The sequence below is a fragment of the Schistocerca cancellata genome, chromosome 2 (genome assembly GCF_023864275.1).
Source record: "Schistocerca cancellata isolate TAMUIC-IGC-003103 chromosome 2, iqSchCanc2.1, whole genome shotgun sequence".
Taxonomy (NCBI): Eukaryota; Metazoa; Arthropoda; class Insecta; order Orthoptera; family Acrididae; genus Schistocerca; species Schistocerca cancellata.
In genome coordinates, this window is record NC_064627.1 from 131,470,108 (window position 1) to 131,486,930 (window position 16,823).

At 44.9% G+C, this 16,823-nt stretch overlaps 1 protein-coding gene across 1 annotated transcript in view; it reads right to left on the reverse strand.

The window, feature by feature from the left end:
* LOC126151735 (synaptotagmin-15-like) overlaps positions 1-16,823 on the reverse strand; it is a 159,117-nt gene that overhangs the window by 49,421 nt on the left and 92,873 nt on the right. Inside the window, exons 4-5 of the mRNA XM_049915964.1 lie at positions 13,429-13,642; positions 6,040-6,133 (exon numbers count right to left, since the gene is read on the reverse strand). Coding sequence (XP_049771921.1) covers positions 6,040-6,133; positions 13,429-13,642 — 308 coding nt within the window. The remainder of the gene's footprint in view (positions 1-6,039; positions 6,134-13,428; positions 13,643-16,823) is intronic.

Here is a 16,823-nt window from a genome sequence, read left to right on the forward strand (position 1 = left end):
GTTTTCGGTCCCAGGTTCGAATTCTCCCACCGTTTAAATTTTTTAATGAAAATCATCAGCAATGGCTGCAAAGACTTCTGGCATAAGAAGTCACGTTCATTCTGCCAAGGCCTCGTCATAGAAGGCAGAGGAGCGGGCGCAGATTCAGGCCACTCTTTTGTCCTTGGGTTGGGAAACTGCCCCTAAATGCGAAGGAATCAGCAATGATCAACGGCATGAGGATGCAGAACGCAATTGAAACCACTGCATTAAAGACATATGTGTATCTACAGGTCATGTGAATTGTAACTGAAAAACAGGTGCGATGATCTCTTAATTGGCAAAAGATTCCGGAACAGTGCCGCTCTGGGATCTCCAGGATGGAACTGAACATGAGAAAAAGATTGAATAATCAAGGAAAGAATAACGTTCTGTGAATCGGGTTGTGGAATGTCAGAAGTCTGAACTTGTTAGGGAAACAAGAAAATCTAAAAAGGGAAACGCTAAGTCTCAATTTAGACATTGTGAAGTGACCCCCACAATATTTAAACTGAGACTTAGCAGTGGAAAGAACACAAGTATTTCAGTCAGATGAGTATAGGGTAATATCAACAGCAGCAGAAAATGGTATAACGGAAGTATAATTCGTTATTAATAGGATGATAGGGTAGAGAGTATGTAACAGTGAACAGTTCAGTGCTAGGGTTGTTCTCATCAGAATCGACAGCTAACCAACACCGACGACGATAATACAGGTATATATGCCGACGTCGCAAACAGAAGATGAAGAGATAGAGAAACTATATGAGGATGTTGAATGGGTAACACAGTACGTTGAGGGAGATGGAAATCTAATAGCGATGGGGCACTGGAATGCGGCTGTAAGGCAAGGAGCACAGGAAACGGTTACGTGAGAGCATGGGCTTGATAGTAGGAACGAGAGAAAGGTAAGAGTAATAGAGTTCTGCAGTAAATTGCAGCAACAGTGGATAATCTGTTCAAGATTTGCAGGAGCAGGAGGTATATTCGGAAGAACCAGGGAGATACGGGAAGACGTCAGTTAGTTTACATCATGGTCAGGCAGAGATTCAGAAATCAGACACTGGCCTGTAAGGCGTATTCAGGAGCACACGCAAATAAGGAACTACCTAGGAATGAAGAGATACGCTTGAAGTTCTCTAAGGCTATAGACAGCGGGGTAAGAAACCGTTCAATAGGCATTTCATTTGAAGAGGGTGGAGATCTACGAAAGGGGCGATCACAGAAATTCGAAAGAAAAACATAGGCACGAGGAAGGTAACTCCGAAAGAACCATTAATAACAGAAGAAATACTTCAGCTGATCGAAGAAAGAAAGTAGTAAAAAAAAAACAAGAAGTTCAGGAATATCGAATTAATATTCAGTTAGAATGGAAAAAAGAAAGTACAGGGAAGCTGAGGCGAAATGGCTGCATGAAAAATTGGAAGAAGTCGGAAAAGAAACAATCGTCGGAAGGACTCACTCAGCATACAGATAAGTCAAAATAATCTTCGTTGAAATTAAAATCAAGGATGGTAACATTAAAAGTTCCAAGAGAATTCCATTGTTAAATGCGGAGGAGAGAGCGGATAGATGGAAAGAACAAACTGAAGTGCTCTTCGGGGAGGCAGACGTGTCTGGTGACGAGATAGAAGAAGCAACTGGAGTCGACAGGGAAGAGATGGTGCATCGGGTATTAGAATCAGAGTCTGAAAGAGCTCTGGACGACTCAAACTCCAATTAACCAGATGGAATAGATAACATTCCATCAGAATTTCTAAAATGATTTGGGGAAGTGGCAAAGAAAGGACTATTCACGTTATTCGAATTATATTAATACCGTCAGCTGTGCACGGGCGTTGATATAGATCAACGGGGACAGGTGAAAATGTTTGCCCCGACCGGGACTCGAACCCGGGATCTCCTGCTTACATGGCAGACGCTCTACCCTTTTTTTTTATAAATCTTATTTTGTTCGTTTTTGTTCGTTGCATCTACTCGGGGCGGACGTCGTAAGACATCCGTTTAAGTTCGTTGTTGTTCGATGAGTTCAGTTTTTTATTACAGAGGGCAGCCAACCCTCTGACCGAACACGCTGAGCTACCGTGCCGGCATCCATCTGAGCCACCGAGGGCACAGAGGATAGTGCGACTGCAGGGACTATCTCGCGCACGCATCCTGCGAGACTCACATTAATTATTAATATAATTCTAATTTCGTTCTAGACGGGTGCAGGTCATCGGTGGTGTCTGTTCTTTCGGACATGTCCGAAAGGACAGACACCATATGCATATAAATATATAGTTCTGGCGACACCGGCCATGACCTTCTTCTTCTGTGCGGATGGACACATATTCCCCGAACTCTTACGGGACTTGGAAGAATGTCTTCCACGAGTAATGAGTGTGTTGGGGTGGGACACTACGAATGTAGTGTGTGGACATACGAGGTGAGAATGTGAGTCTCGCGGGAGGCGTGTGCGAGATAGTCCCTGCGGTCACAGTATCATATTTGCCCTCGGTGGCTCAGATGGATCATCGCATTAGCAGCGGCATGCCGAGTGCGTGGGGCAATCGTCGCTATTGACTTCGATCACGCGTTCGACAGACTGGATCATACCTTTTTACATGCGGTGATGGGCAGATTGGGAATCCCACAGGCCTTCATTCTAGTGATCATGCGACTGTTACACGGCGTGCGATCAAAGGTCTCGGTGAATGGGCGGGGCACTGACTACATTGTTATTTCAAGGTCAGTTCGTCAAGGTTGCCCCCTTTCGATATTTTTGTATGCAATGGCTTTGGAACCCTGTCTATATGGTCTCCGAAGACGGCTGGAGGGAGTGCCGTTGCCACAACTGACCTTTCATTGCCGCGCTTATGCTGACGATGTGATGCTGGTGGCAAGGACAGGCGACGAAGTACGTACGGCGTTGGCATGGATACAGCGATATGGGATGGCGGCAGGAAGCGTGCTTAATCTACAGCAATCACGCTGCATGAATGTCGGTCGAGGATTACAACCGGGCGAGGAAGGGCCGCTCATGTTAGTTAAGACCATAAAATGTCTAGGTGTTACGTTCCACACGGATGTGCAGCGGACAGCAGCGGATAACTACCGACGCATATTGAAGCTGATGCGGACAATGGTGCTGTTACAGAAATTAAGAGCGTTGGATATGATTGAGAGGGTGACCTACGTTAACGTATACCTAGCACCGAGACTCACTCGCGTAGCGCATGTCCTGCCTTTAACGCGCACAGTGGCATCACGGATACAAGCAACTTTCGGAACCTACGTGAGTGTGGGACACCTGTTTAAGATCCAATACACAACGCTTACGCTATAACCTGGAGAGGGCGGACTTGGTCTAGTGAACGTATATGAAAAGGCACGGGCGGTATTCGTCAATGCGATTTTCCGACAGTGGCGCGGTCAATTCCGCAATATCTCGGGTGCGCTGGCCGATGTACTAGCGCCCACATCAATGCTGCCCCCAGTCAATGTGGGCCATATTTCACCGAAGCTGTCACATTTCAAGTCTTTTTTTTTTTTTTTTTTTTTGGAGCTTAGCTATGTCAGAGATTCCTTCCCGACAACACGACTACCGACGACGCGAGATGTATACCAACTCTTACTGCGCCGGTGCCCCAGGAATACCCTGGAAAAGAAGTACCCAGACAAGAACTGGCGACAGATATGGCGCGTTATGCGGAACGTTTACCTCCCAACGTCGGTACGCTCAACATGGTATGTGGTGGTAAATAGGAAGTTCGCAACGAATCAACGGCGGCACGCGATTCATTTGGCAGACACTCCACTATGTTTAGGCTGCGCAACAGTGGACCCTGCAGAAAATCGTTTAGCATGTAGTGGGACGGTTCCAGTGTGTCACTTGGCACAACAGATATTGGCGTTCCTGTTACGCTCCGCCCCTCACACAATTTCATCAGACACACTTTTTTCCCCCAAGAATCTTATTTTCCGGTCCAAAAAACCAATGCAGTGACATGGGTACGGGGAATGGTGGTGGTGGGCTACGTGTTTAACGAATCGGAGAAGGACAAAATTGATTTTTGGCATTTTCTCCTGGATGGACACACGAAGCTGCAACAGCATAAGAAATACGGGCAAAACTTCGCTAATTACTTGCGACTTACATTTACCGACCCGCCGGCCAGATGGGGTGTGACGGGTGAGAGATGAGATAGACGAAGAAGCCGAGATAGACATCGATCACACTTACGGACCCTTAGTTAATTTCGAGAAGACGACCCTGTCTTACACCAACGTCTGGAGAACGAGTCGATAGATGGCTCTCTTGCTCTATCGAACGTCGGGTCGTGAGCAGGTGTCGCCCCCGACAGGAATTTCATTTCATTGCTACATGAGCATGTTTCTTTTGTATTTGTACTATCCGCAATGTCTTCATGTCTTTCATTTGGGCATTTTCAGTTTTATTCATTTCCTTAATTAATTAATTTTCTAATTAGCCACTATTTGTCAACATATGGACATTGTAGACACTATTTATGCGGTAGTACAACAAAATGTATGTCAGCAAAGGTGGTAAGCCTGACGTTGGAAAAAAAAGCGTGATGAGTAGCAATTAATTAATTAAAAAAGATGGATAGAGCGTCTGCCATGTAAGCAGAAGATCCCGGGTTCGAGTCCCGGTAGGGGTACACATTTTAACCTGTCCCCGTTGATCTATATAAACGCCCGTGTGCAGCTGACGGTATTAATATAATTCTAATTTCGTTCTAGACGGCTGCAGGTCATCAATGGTTTCTGTTCTTACGGACATATCCGAAAGAACAGACACCATATCCATGTAAATATATACTATTCACGTTGGTGTGTAGAATGTATGAGTCTGGCAGTATACTATCTGACTTCATGAAAAACATCATCCACACAATTCCGAAGACTGCAAGGTGAAAGGATATCAGTGATGATATTCGCTGGTGACATTGCCATTCTTAGTGACAATGAAGAAGGATTACAGGATCTGTTGAATGGAATTAACGATTTAATGAGAACAGAATATGGATTACGAGTAAATAGAAGAAAGAGGAAAGTAATGAGAAGCATCAGAAATGAGAAAAGAGAGAAACTTAACGCCAGCATTGATGGTCAGTAAGTAGAAGATGATAAGGAATTATGTAACCTATGCTGAAAAATAACACATGTCGGACGGAGCATGGAGGACATCAAAAGCAGACTAGTATTGGCAAAAAGAGCATGCCTGGCCAAGAGAGGTCTACTAAGATCAAACACAGGTCTTAATTTGAGCAGTAAGTTTCTCAGGATGTCCGTTTGGAGCACAGTATTTTATGATAGTGAAACACGGACTGTGGAAAAACCGGAACAGAAGACAATCGAAGCATTTGAGATGTGGTGCTACAGACGAATGTTGAAAATCAGGCGGACTGAGAAGGTAGGGAATGGACAGGTTCTGCACAGAACCGCAGAGGAAAGGAATATACGGAAAACACTGATAAGAAGTGCCTCTACTCTTCAGCTAGTCGACGCATGTGACTAGTTCTGTTCGTGGCATACTTGCGCTCAGTGAGATCCGATGACTCGTTTTATTTTTAGTGTCACATAGATACAAATCTCTCAAGTAATACACTGCACATTGTTGAATCCAATGTAAATTGTGTGATATTTTAATAAGCATTCTGACAAGTCTCTAAAGTAGGGAGCTACTACTTTTAAATCATGTATTTTAAATGGTGATTAAGTGTACGACACGAACATGCATTAGACAGAGTCAACGACTCCCACATTGGATATAGGTAACGTGATTCTACATTTAATACTTTCTGAAAAAGACAGTTTTAAAACTGTCGAAACCATGGTCAAGACTTAATAAACCTGTATTTTAACTGGCCGGCTGTTACTTCCAGTCTGCTGCGCAGTTCCTGAAGCGCAGCCATGTTCAAAATCATACAAGAATGATCTTTCGAGACGTGGTGCCATAGAAGAATGTTGAAGTAGAGTAGATCGCTTAACTGAGGTTTCGAGCCTTTGACTTACCTGAAAGACAAACGTCTCGTCGAAGTATGGATTGCAGGTCTTTTTCTTCTGCTTGGACTGCAGACATCGCCGCTCGTCAGGCAGCAAATGCAGTCTACAAAAAAGTAAGGCGATAACGCTGAAAATGTATCAGTTACGGCCACTAGGAGCTATCTTTTCAAGAGACAGAAAATTTTCTTTTTTAGGAATAGAAGCTGATGAAACATTAATGAATAATTCTAGAAAAGATTGCAGGCCTTAAAATAATTAGAAAATGTAACAAGTAAGCATTATCACCTGAAAATTTGGTTACTGAAGCCGCTAATATATGGTATATAAGTTTAAATTTCGTCGTATTCTTTAAAAAATTAGAAGTTGTCTGCTGTTTAGATAGATATAACGAGTTATTGAGTTAATATTGTTGTTCATTACATACATTGTAAATGATGAACTGAAAATGTAATTTAAATTGGCGGTTTTCGTAGATGTAATATGCAACCAAACGCTTTGTGAATGTGACGATTGTGCCTTAAAGTAGTTTTAGAGCCACTGCAGGTTCATCACCTGGTGAAGGTGTTGGTGCAACACTGTTTTCTGCACCATGCGCAGCTAGTCACAACGCCAACCGAAATTCAAGTGTAAGTTACAGAAATATGTGTGTGTGTTCGCGACTTACGCGTGTTCAATGTCGAAGTTGTCAGCGCTCACACGAAAGTTAGTAGGAAAGAGTAGGGTTAAAATGGCAAAAAACAACGTAAAATAAGGAGTTAAGTCCCGTAGAATTTCACTCAGTCACTCCCAATCTCTCACACCCATTCAAACAACCACAAACAATCTCGCATCACTTACGATAACGTAAAATTGGTGAAATGCTCTAAAAACTGTAATAAGAACACAAGTAATACAAGAGAAAAGCTAAAATAACTACACAAGGAACTGTAACTGGCTGACCACTTACAAAAACGAACATGATCCAGCCACTCCGATAACACATTGAAAACTTCTCCCGAAAATTTTAGGGAACAAGTCGGACATTTCACGAAACGTTAAAAGTCGTTCCACATTCATTTGATTGTCTGTTGAACTAGAGGGCAAATCTCTCAGGAAATGAGCTGACGATCTCTGGTCTGAAAATAAACACAATCTACTAAAATGTGGCGCACCGTGATCTGCACGTCACAAACATTAGACGTTGGAGGGTCCTCTCACCGGAGCAAGAAGCCATGCCCTATACCGCTGTGTACGATGACAAGACGAGAGAAGAGGACCACAAGCAGGTACACCACGGAAGCGTTGTGGGCAGATATGGTATTTATGTTTCAGTATTCATACACTGAGCCGGCCTCGGTGGCCGTGCGGTTCTAGGCGCTGCAGTCCGGAACCGCGGGACTGCTACGGTCGCAGGTTCGAATCCTGCCTCGGGCATGGATGTGTGTGATGTCCTTAGGTTAGTTAGATTTAAGTAGTTCTAAGTTCTAGGGGACTGATGACCTAAGATGTTAAGTCCCATAGTGCTCAAAGCCATTTGAACCATTTCATACACTGAGGTGATGAAAGCCATGGAATAGTGATATGCACATATGCAGATGACAATAGTGTGGTGTACACAAGGGGGAGCTGCCATTTGATCTCAGGTAATTCATGTGAAAAATTTTCCGATGTCATTATGGGCGCACGGCGAGAATTAACAGACTTTGAACTGGGAATGGTAGTTGGAGCTACATGCATGGGACATTCCATTTCAGGAAATCGTTAATGAATTCAATATTCCGAGATCCATAGTGTCAAGAGTGTTATCTATCTCCACAGATAACGCAGTTGTACACGGTCATCAGTTAACGACCGATAACAGCGGGTTAGCATAGATTTGTCAGTGCTAACAGACAAGCAACCTCAGAAAACAATGTGGGATGTACGACGAACGTATTCGTTAGGAGAGCGCGGCTAAATCTGGCATTAATGGGCTGTGGCAGCAGAGTGCCTTTACTAACAGCATAGCGACTCTCCAGGTCTCGTGGCCATGTCGACTGGACACTATACGACAGAAAAATAATGAATCCCAATTGCAGTTGGCGCAGACGCTACGAAACGGTGGACGCAAATTGTCAACAAGGTACTGTGCAAGCTGGCGGTGTCTCTGTAATGGTGTGGGCTGTGTCTATATGGATTGAACTGGGTCCCCTGGTCTATCTGCACCGATCATTGGCTGGAAATGTTATGTTCGGCTACTCTGAGATCACATGTAGCCATTCATGGACTAGATGTTCCCAAAGAACGACGGAATATTTATGGATGGGAATGCGCCATGTCACCGGGCCACAACTGTCCGCGATTGGTTTGAGGAACAGTCTGGAATATTCGCGACATGGGACATAATCGACAGGTCAGTTTGTTCACGAAATCGTGCTCAGGAAACACCTCCGCGACTGTTGGCGGTTGTAGAGGCAGCATGACTCAATTATTCTCCAGGGGACTTCCATGGATTTGTGGATTTCAAGCCATATCGGTCTGTTGCACTAGGCCGGGCAAAAGGAAGTCCGACACGATATTAGGAGGTATCACATGACTTCTGTGACCTCACTGTGTATTTCACTTCCTAGTGTTGCCCACGACACGAATTTGCCTGCGTCCAGCTGCACGTGGTCCAGAAAATAATGTTCCTGTGACACTTTCATCCGATGATAAGCCTGGTGTGGCTCAAAAACTGGTTAGTGATATGCTACATAGTATCAGATTCAAAAAGAGATTGAGTGCATATTAGACAGACAATAACCACCATTTAAAATGTTACTATAATTTCCTTAAAAATTTTTCGTATATGCATATTTATAATTTCTCTGTTTCAAGACAGCTTTAAAACTTATGTTACTAGTTTAAGGTATACACAATGAAATTAAAACATGCTACAATCCTCCAGTTTCTATGACGATACCCCTACACCTGCCCATTCCTCATAGAGCATCTGAAGTATGTAAGGCATTATGTATTTTTACCCTAATAAACAATGTCCACTTCGCTTCATAACAATAGCCGAGACGGAGAAGTTCTATTTCGAAATATCAGATCAAGACGACCTGGAGAACAAGGTTCTGACCATATCCTCTTCGACAGATGCTTTTTAGTGCGCAGGGGTTGGACAGAAACATGGTGAGACCTTGAGAAGCGCATGATTGAACTTAAATGCAAATACCAGCGAAACCTGCAGCTCGCGCAGTTGCATTTGACCACACAACGGCACCTGTGTAAGGTCTTCAATAAGTTCCAAGTGCCAGTCGTGGTCAGAACATAGTCCTCTGTAGCTGTGAGTGTATCATGGCGGAGCTGAGTGAATTGGAAGCCGGGTAAAATGTTGGCGCTAGTATGGTGGGTGCTTCCGGAACCAAGGGAACGGAAGCGCTCGGTGTTTCAACAGGCACCTTATGGAAGATTTATACCACATAAAGGGAAAACGGAAATCTATCATACGTTAAGACAACACGTGGAGGAATGTGTGTGTTTAGTTATTGTGGGCCGGCGGCTGCGGCCGAGTGGTTCTAGGCGTTTCAGTCAGGAACCACGCGGCTGCTACGGTGACATGTTCGAATCCTGCCTCGGGCGTGGATGTGTGTGACGTCCCTAGGTTAGTTAGGTTTAAGTAGTTCTAAGTCTAGGGGACTGATGACCTCAGATGTTAAGTCCTATAGTGCTTCGAGCCATGTGAAGTTATCGTGGAGGAAGGTCATTCAAGAGAACTGTGACGATAAACATGAGGACGACAGCTCCAAATGTCAATGCAGAATTCAATGTCATACTCTAAACTTTGTCTGCGCCAAAACAATACGGTGGGAGCTCCAGAACCAGGGAATGGCACGGCGAACTGGAATTTCCAAAGCCGCTCATCAGTGATAGAAACGCCCGTAAAAGGGAAACGTGACGCCGAACTCATTAAACCAAGACTATGGAGCCCCGTAAAAATGTCATTTGTTCGGATGAATCGTACACTACTGGCCATTAATACTGCTACACCACAGAGATGACGTGTTACAGACGCGAAATTTAACCGACAGGAAGAAGATGCTGTGATATGCAAATGATTAGCTTTTCAGAGCATTCACACAAGATTGGCGCCGGTGGCGACAACTAAAACGTCCTGACATGAGGTAAGTTTCCAACCGATTTCTCATACACAAACAGCAGTTGACCGGCGTTGCCTGGTGAAACGTTGTTGTGATGCGTCGTCTAAGGAGGAGGAATGCGTACCATCACGTTTCCGACTTTGATGAAAGTCGGATTCTAGCCTATCGTGATTGCTGTTTATCGTATCGCGACATTGCTGCTCGCTTTGGTCGAGATCCAATGACTGTTAGCAGAATATGGAATCGGTGGGTTCAGGAGGGCTATACGGAACGCCGTGCTGCATCCCAAAGGCCTCGTATCACTAGCAGTCGAGATGACAGGAATCTTATCCGCATGGCTGTAACGGACCGTGCAGCCACGTCTCGATCCCTGAGTCAACAGACAACAAGCATCTGCACGAAAAGATTTGCAGCAGCATGGAATATCAGCTCGGAGACCATGGCTGCGGTTACTCTTGACGCTGCATCACAGACAGGAGAGCCTGCGAAGGTGTACTCAACGACGAACCTGGGTGCACGAATGGCAAAACGTCATTTTTTCGGATGAATCCAGGTTCTGTTTACAGCATCATGATGGTCGCATCCGTGTTTTGCGACACTGCGGTGAACTCCCATTGGAATCGTGTATGCGTTATCGCCATACTGCCGCATCACCCGGCGTGATGGTATGGGGTGCCATTGGTTACACGTCTCGGTCACCTCTTGTTCGCATTGACGGCACTTTGAACAGTGGACGCTTAATTTCAGATGGGTTACGACCAGTGGATCTACCCTTCATTCGATCCCTGCGAAACCCTACATTTCAGCAGGATAATGCACAACCGCATGTTGCAGGTCCTGTACGGGCCTTTCTGGATACAGAAAATGTTCGACTGCTGCCCTGGCCAGCACATTCTCCATATCTCTCACGAACTGAAAACGTCTGGTCAGTGGTGGCCGAGCAACTGGCTGTTCACAATACGCCTATCACTACTCTCGATGAACTGTGGTATCGTGTTGAAGCTGCATGGGCAGCTGTACCTGTACACGCCATCCAAGCTCTGTTTGACTCAATACCCAGGCATATCAAAGCCATTATTACGGCCAGAGGTGGTTGTTCTGGGTACTGATTTCTCAGGATCTATGCACCAAAATTGCGTGAAAATGTAATCACATGTCAGTTCTAGTATAATATATTTGTCCAATGAATACCCGTTTATCATCTGCATTTCTTCTTTGTGTAGCAATTTCAATAGCCAGTAGTGTGTTTGACACTGCTTCCAACATCTGGCCGAGTTTGCGACCCAAGACTGAAGAAGGTCAGTGGTTCACTAATAATTTGGGCAGCCTAATCGTGGTTACTCTGTGAGGGCGTTACTGGATTGGTTCAAATGGCTATGAGCTCTATGAGACTCAACATCTGAGGTCATCAGTCCCCTAGAACTTAGAAATACTTAAACCTAACTAACCTAAGGACATCACACACACCCATGCCCGAGGCAGGATTGGAACCTGCGACCGCAGCGGTCGCCCGGTTCCAGGCTGTAGCGCCTAGAACCGCTCGGCCACCCCGGCCGGCCGTTACTGGATTACGTAACAATTTTGGTTGATAGGGTCCATCCCATGGTACAGTGTTTGTTCCCTAATGGTGATGCTGCGTTCCGAGACGACAGGTCACTTTTCCACGCTGCTCGAATCGTCCAGTAGTAGTATTGTGAGCACAAGCATTAATTATCGCATCTCCCCTGGCCAACAGTTACCAGACCTTTACGTTACTGAGCCTTTGCGGTCTACCTTGGAGAGACCGGTGTGTGACAGCTAGCCACATCCATCATCGTTACCTGAACTTGCCCCTATTTTGCAGCGAGAATGGTATAAGAGTCCTTTCAAAACCATGGAGGACCTGTATTCCGTGGCGAGTAGAATCTGTTTTGAATTCCGACGGGTTTCCTACACCGTATTTGGCATGGAAGTGTAATGTGTTTCAGATGTGTCCATATAATTTGCCCAGCCTCCCTTACTTCCATTGGGTATTTGTCGTACTGTGGCCTTTGTCGTATGTTATCTCTGACCTTGCTGATGTTATTGTAAGTGACAGACACTGATTTTCTGGAACACTTCATACCAGTTCCTTCAGCTTACTTCTACATGTACATACATAGTCCGCAATCCACCATACGGTGCGTGGCGAAGGGTACCTCGTACCACAACTAGCATCTTCTGTTCCTGTTCCAAACAGAACGAGGGAAAAATGACTGCCTATATGCCTCTGTAAGAGTCCTAACCTCTCTTATCTTATCTTTGTGGTCTTTCCACGAAATATGAGTTGGCGGCAGTAAAATTGTACTGCAGTCAGCGTCAAATGCTGGTTCTCTAAATTTCCTCAGTAGCGATTCACGAAAAGAACGCCTCCTTTCCTCCAGAGACTCCCACCCGAGTACCTGAAGCATTTCCGTAACACTCGCGTGATGATCAAACCTACCAGTAACAAATCTAGCAGCCCGCCTCTGAATTGCTGCCATGTCCTCCCTCAATCCGACCTGATAGGGACCCCAACCGCTCGAGCAGTACTCAAGAATAGGTCGTATTAGTGTTTTATAAGCGGTCTCCTTTACAGATGAACCACATCTTCCGAAAATAATACCAATGAACCGAAGACGACTATCTGCCTTCCCCACAACTGCCATTACATGCTTGTCCCACTTCATATCGCTCTGCAATGTTACGCCCAAATATTTAATCGACGTGACTGTGGCAAGCGCTACACTACTGATGGAGTATTCAAACATTACGGGATTATTTTCCTATTCATCTGCATTAATTTACATTTATCTACATTTAGAGTTAGCTGCCATTCTTTACACCAATCACATATCCTGTCCACGTCATCTTGTATCCTCCTACAGCCACTCAACGACGACACCTTCCCGTACACCACAGCATCATCAGCAAACAGCCGCACATTGCTATCCACCCTATCCAAAAGATCATTTATGTAGATAGAAAACAAGAGCGGACCTACCACACGTAGTTTCTTTTCCTGTGATCGAGTCCACCCCATGGTACAACTTTTGTTACCCAATGATGATTCGGTCTTCCATGCTGACAGGCCCTCTGTTCACACAGCTCGCATCCCCCAGGTCTACTTTTGTGAGCACCTGGCCATCACACTCACCATATCTCAATATCGCTGAGACTTTTTGGAATTTTGTGGCCTTTCAAGCTATATAAATATTTGACTGCTAATAAATAATATTACTCTAAAAATTTATTGCTGGTGGTCAGAATGTTAGCCCTCGTTATTTAAGTAGATTACCTGACGAAGGGGTCGCAGGCGTTGACGGTGGCGACGGTCCTGGAAGGCAGGTTTCTCGCCTTGAGCAGCGACACGAGCAGCTTCTCCGTCGCGGGTTCGTAGCGCACCGAGAACCACACGCGGCCCAGGTGGTCCTCTGGGAAGGACATGTTCTCGTCCAGGCCCAGCGCGCCGCGGTACAGCGAAGGATCGATAGCGCCGAGGCCGTAGCAGCCTGCGAAAGGATTCCAGATGACATGTTCTGGCATTACATAAAGAAGACCCGCAAGTAGTGCAGACGGTCCTCTGAGGATATGTCCTATCGCAGGTGCGCCCAGGCTGTAGCAACCTGAGAAGAAAATTCAGAAGACACTTTCAGTCAAAATCACAAAGAAGAACTAAACGTGTTACAGGTGGTTGCCCAGGAAGGATTCGTGCTCGTGCAGCCCAGCACACTGCGGTGCCGCGAGAGACCAATGGTGGCCTCTCAATAGCAGCCTGAGAAGAGAATCTAGAAGATATGTCCCAACACCCCATAAAGAAAAGCTACACGAGGTTCAGATGATCCTCTAGGAAGGATTGGTTCTTGTGCAGACCCACGGTTTATCGGTACAGCAGTGAGTCAATGGTAGTCAGACGGTATCAATCTGAGAAGAGAATGTAGGTTATGTCTTATAAAGAAGAACCAAACGCGACATAGGCGGTCTTCCAGCAAGAAATGGTCCTCTTCCAGGCTCAGCACACTGCAGCACAGTGACACGCCAACCGTGCCCAGTCCATAGCAGAAGCGAAACTAGATGCTGATTCACGATTTAAAACTCCCTAAAAAATATCCACAGGTGGCGCAGCTGATACCCTGGAAATCAGGCCCATGTAAAGTAACCCTTATTTGCAGATAAGAATACATTTTACTTTACTTCCAGTTCTGATATTTCACATCAGGTATGTATCAGCAACGCAGTATGTATGGAGAAAGGAGCAAGCTGTAGATTACCACATTGGTTAGCAGAGGCGGTTGGCCATCAAGCGCTTTCAGAGCCAGTGGGATGAGGTGCCGATTCAGAAATCGCTCGTGACGTCAACAAAGAGATACGTAGGGAAAGTACATCTATTCTGATGTGAATGAAGCAACTATTGTTAATACAGGGTGAGTCACATAACGTTACCGCTGGATATATTTCGTAAACCACATCAAATACTGACGAACCAATTCCACAGACCGAACGTCAGGAGAGGGGCTAGTGTAATTGGTTAATACAAACCATAAAAAAATGCACGGAAGTATGTTTTTCGACACAAACCTACGTTTTTTAAATGGAATCCCCTTAGTTTTGTTAGCACATTTGAACATATAAACAAATACGTAATCAGTGCCGTTTGTTGCATTGTAAAATGTTAATTACATCCGGAGATATTGTAACCTAAAGTTGACGCTTGAGTACCACTCCTCCACTGTTCGATCGTGTGTATCGGAGAGCACCGAATTACGTAGGGATCTGCCAACGTTGCTCGAAAATGTCCCACTGGAAACGCGTCGACGTATGCGGTATCAGCATGATGGTGCACCTGCACATTCCGCAATTAACACTAGGCTGACCCTTGACAGGATGGTCGACAGGCGTTTCATACGACGTGGAGGACGCATAAATTGGCCAGCCCGTTCTCCTGACCTTACAACTCTGGACTTCTTTCTGTGGGGTACGTTAAAGGAGAATGTATACCGTGATGTGCCTACAACCCCAGAGGATATGAAACAACGTATTGTGGCAGCCTGCGGCGTGTACGACATTCATTACGCCAGAGATTGCAATTGTGTGCAGCAAATGATGGCCACCACATTGAACATCTATTGGCCTGACATATCGGGACACACTCTATTCCACTCCGTAATTGAAAACGGAAACCACGTGTGTACGTGTACCTCATCCCTCATGGTAATGTACACGTGTGTCAGTGAAAAAGACCCATAAAATGTTGTTAGCATGTGGACGTAGTGTGCTGTTCCAGTCTCTTCTGTACCTAAGGTCCATCACCGTTCCCTTAGGATACCTACGTAATTCGGTGCTCTCCGACACACACGATCGAACAGCGGAGGAGTGGTACTCAAGCGTCAACTTTAGGTTACAATATCTCCGGATGTAATTAACATTTTACAATGTAACAAACGGCACTGATTACGTATTTGTTTATATGTTCAGATGTGCTAACAAAACTAACGGGGTTCCATTTAAAAAAACGTAGGTTTGTGTTAAAAAACATACTTCCGTGCATTTTTTTTATGGTTTGTATTAGCCAATTACACTAGCCCCTCTCCTCACGTTCGGTCTGTGGAATGGATTCGTCAGTATTTGATGTGGTTTACGAAATATATCGAGCGGTAATGTTAGGTGACTCACCCTGTATAAATTTATTAACAGAAGTTGTCTTTTGCCACTCAGACATCAGAAGGACTCCAGGGTCATAAACACCATTTTTCAGTAATTTTACAATTCCAGAAAACGTTGATGTTAATAAATAAACGAAGAACTTTGGCATAACCCAAGACGTAACATCTTATACGAACTATACAGACTGTATGCTCAAGTTACAGATTGTGCGCCATAGTTGGCAGTCGTCGATAGGATGACAAGTCTGTTTGCGAAGCTGTCCTCCGCAACAAGTACAGAAATATTTCTTTTGTAAATAAAAGCGCCATTCCTTGCTGCAGCTTAATTTATTTTTCCCAGACGCGTTTCGCCTTTTTCCTACTCTAAGGCGCCTTCACTGGGATCTAGAACGATACAGCTTTGTTATTTTTAGAATATCAAATAGTCCACGTCACGATTTTTAAATAAAAAGGTAATTACTTACAGCCCGTTGGCGTCTGCGTTCCCTCTCATCTGGTCTGAAGGTCGCACTACCTCTTCATTTCCGAAACATACGCACAATTTTGTATTCTGAAGTTTCTCTATCACACTGTGCACCGTGTTTCTCCCTCTTCTTTGTGGTGCATTATTATTCTTTTGCCACTGTTTATAGGTATTAGTTCAAATACTGTGCTTTTTAAGACGTAAATATTATGAATTCATTATGTGTTCCTTCTGTTTGGTTTGTTTATATATATGTTGCCAGCATACGGAAGTACATGTTGAAAACTAACGTCTATTCATGATGTTTGTGTGTGTGTGTGTGTGTGTGTTTTTTAATCTTATGGGACTTAACTGCTAAGGTCATCAGTCCCTAAGCTTACACACTACTTAACCTAAATTATCCCAGGGACAAATACGCACACCCATGCCCGATGGAGGACTCGAACTTCCGCCGTGACCAGCCGCGCAGTCCATGACTGCAGCGCCTGAGACCGCTCGGCTAATCCCGCGCGGCTGTGTGTGTGTTTATCTCTCTCTCTCTCTCTCTCTCTCTCTCTCTCTCTCTGT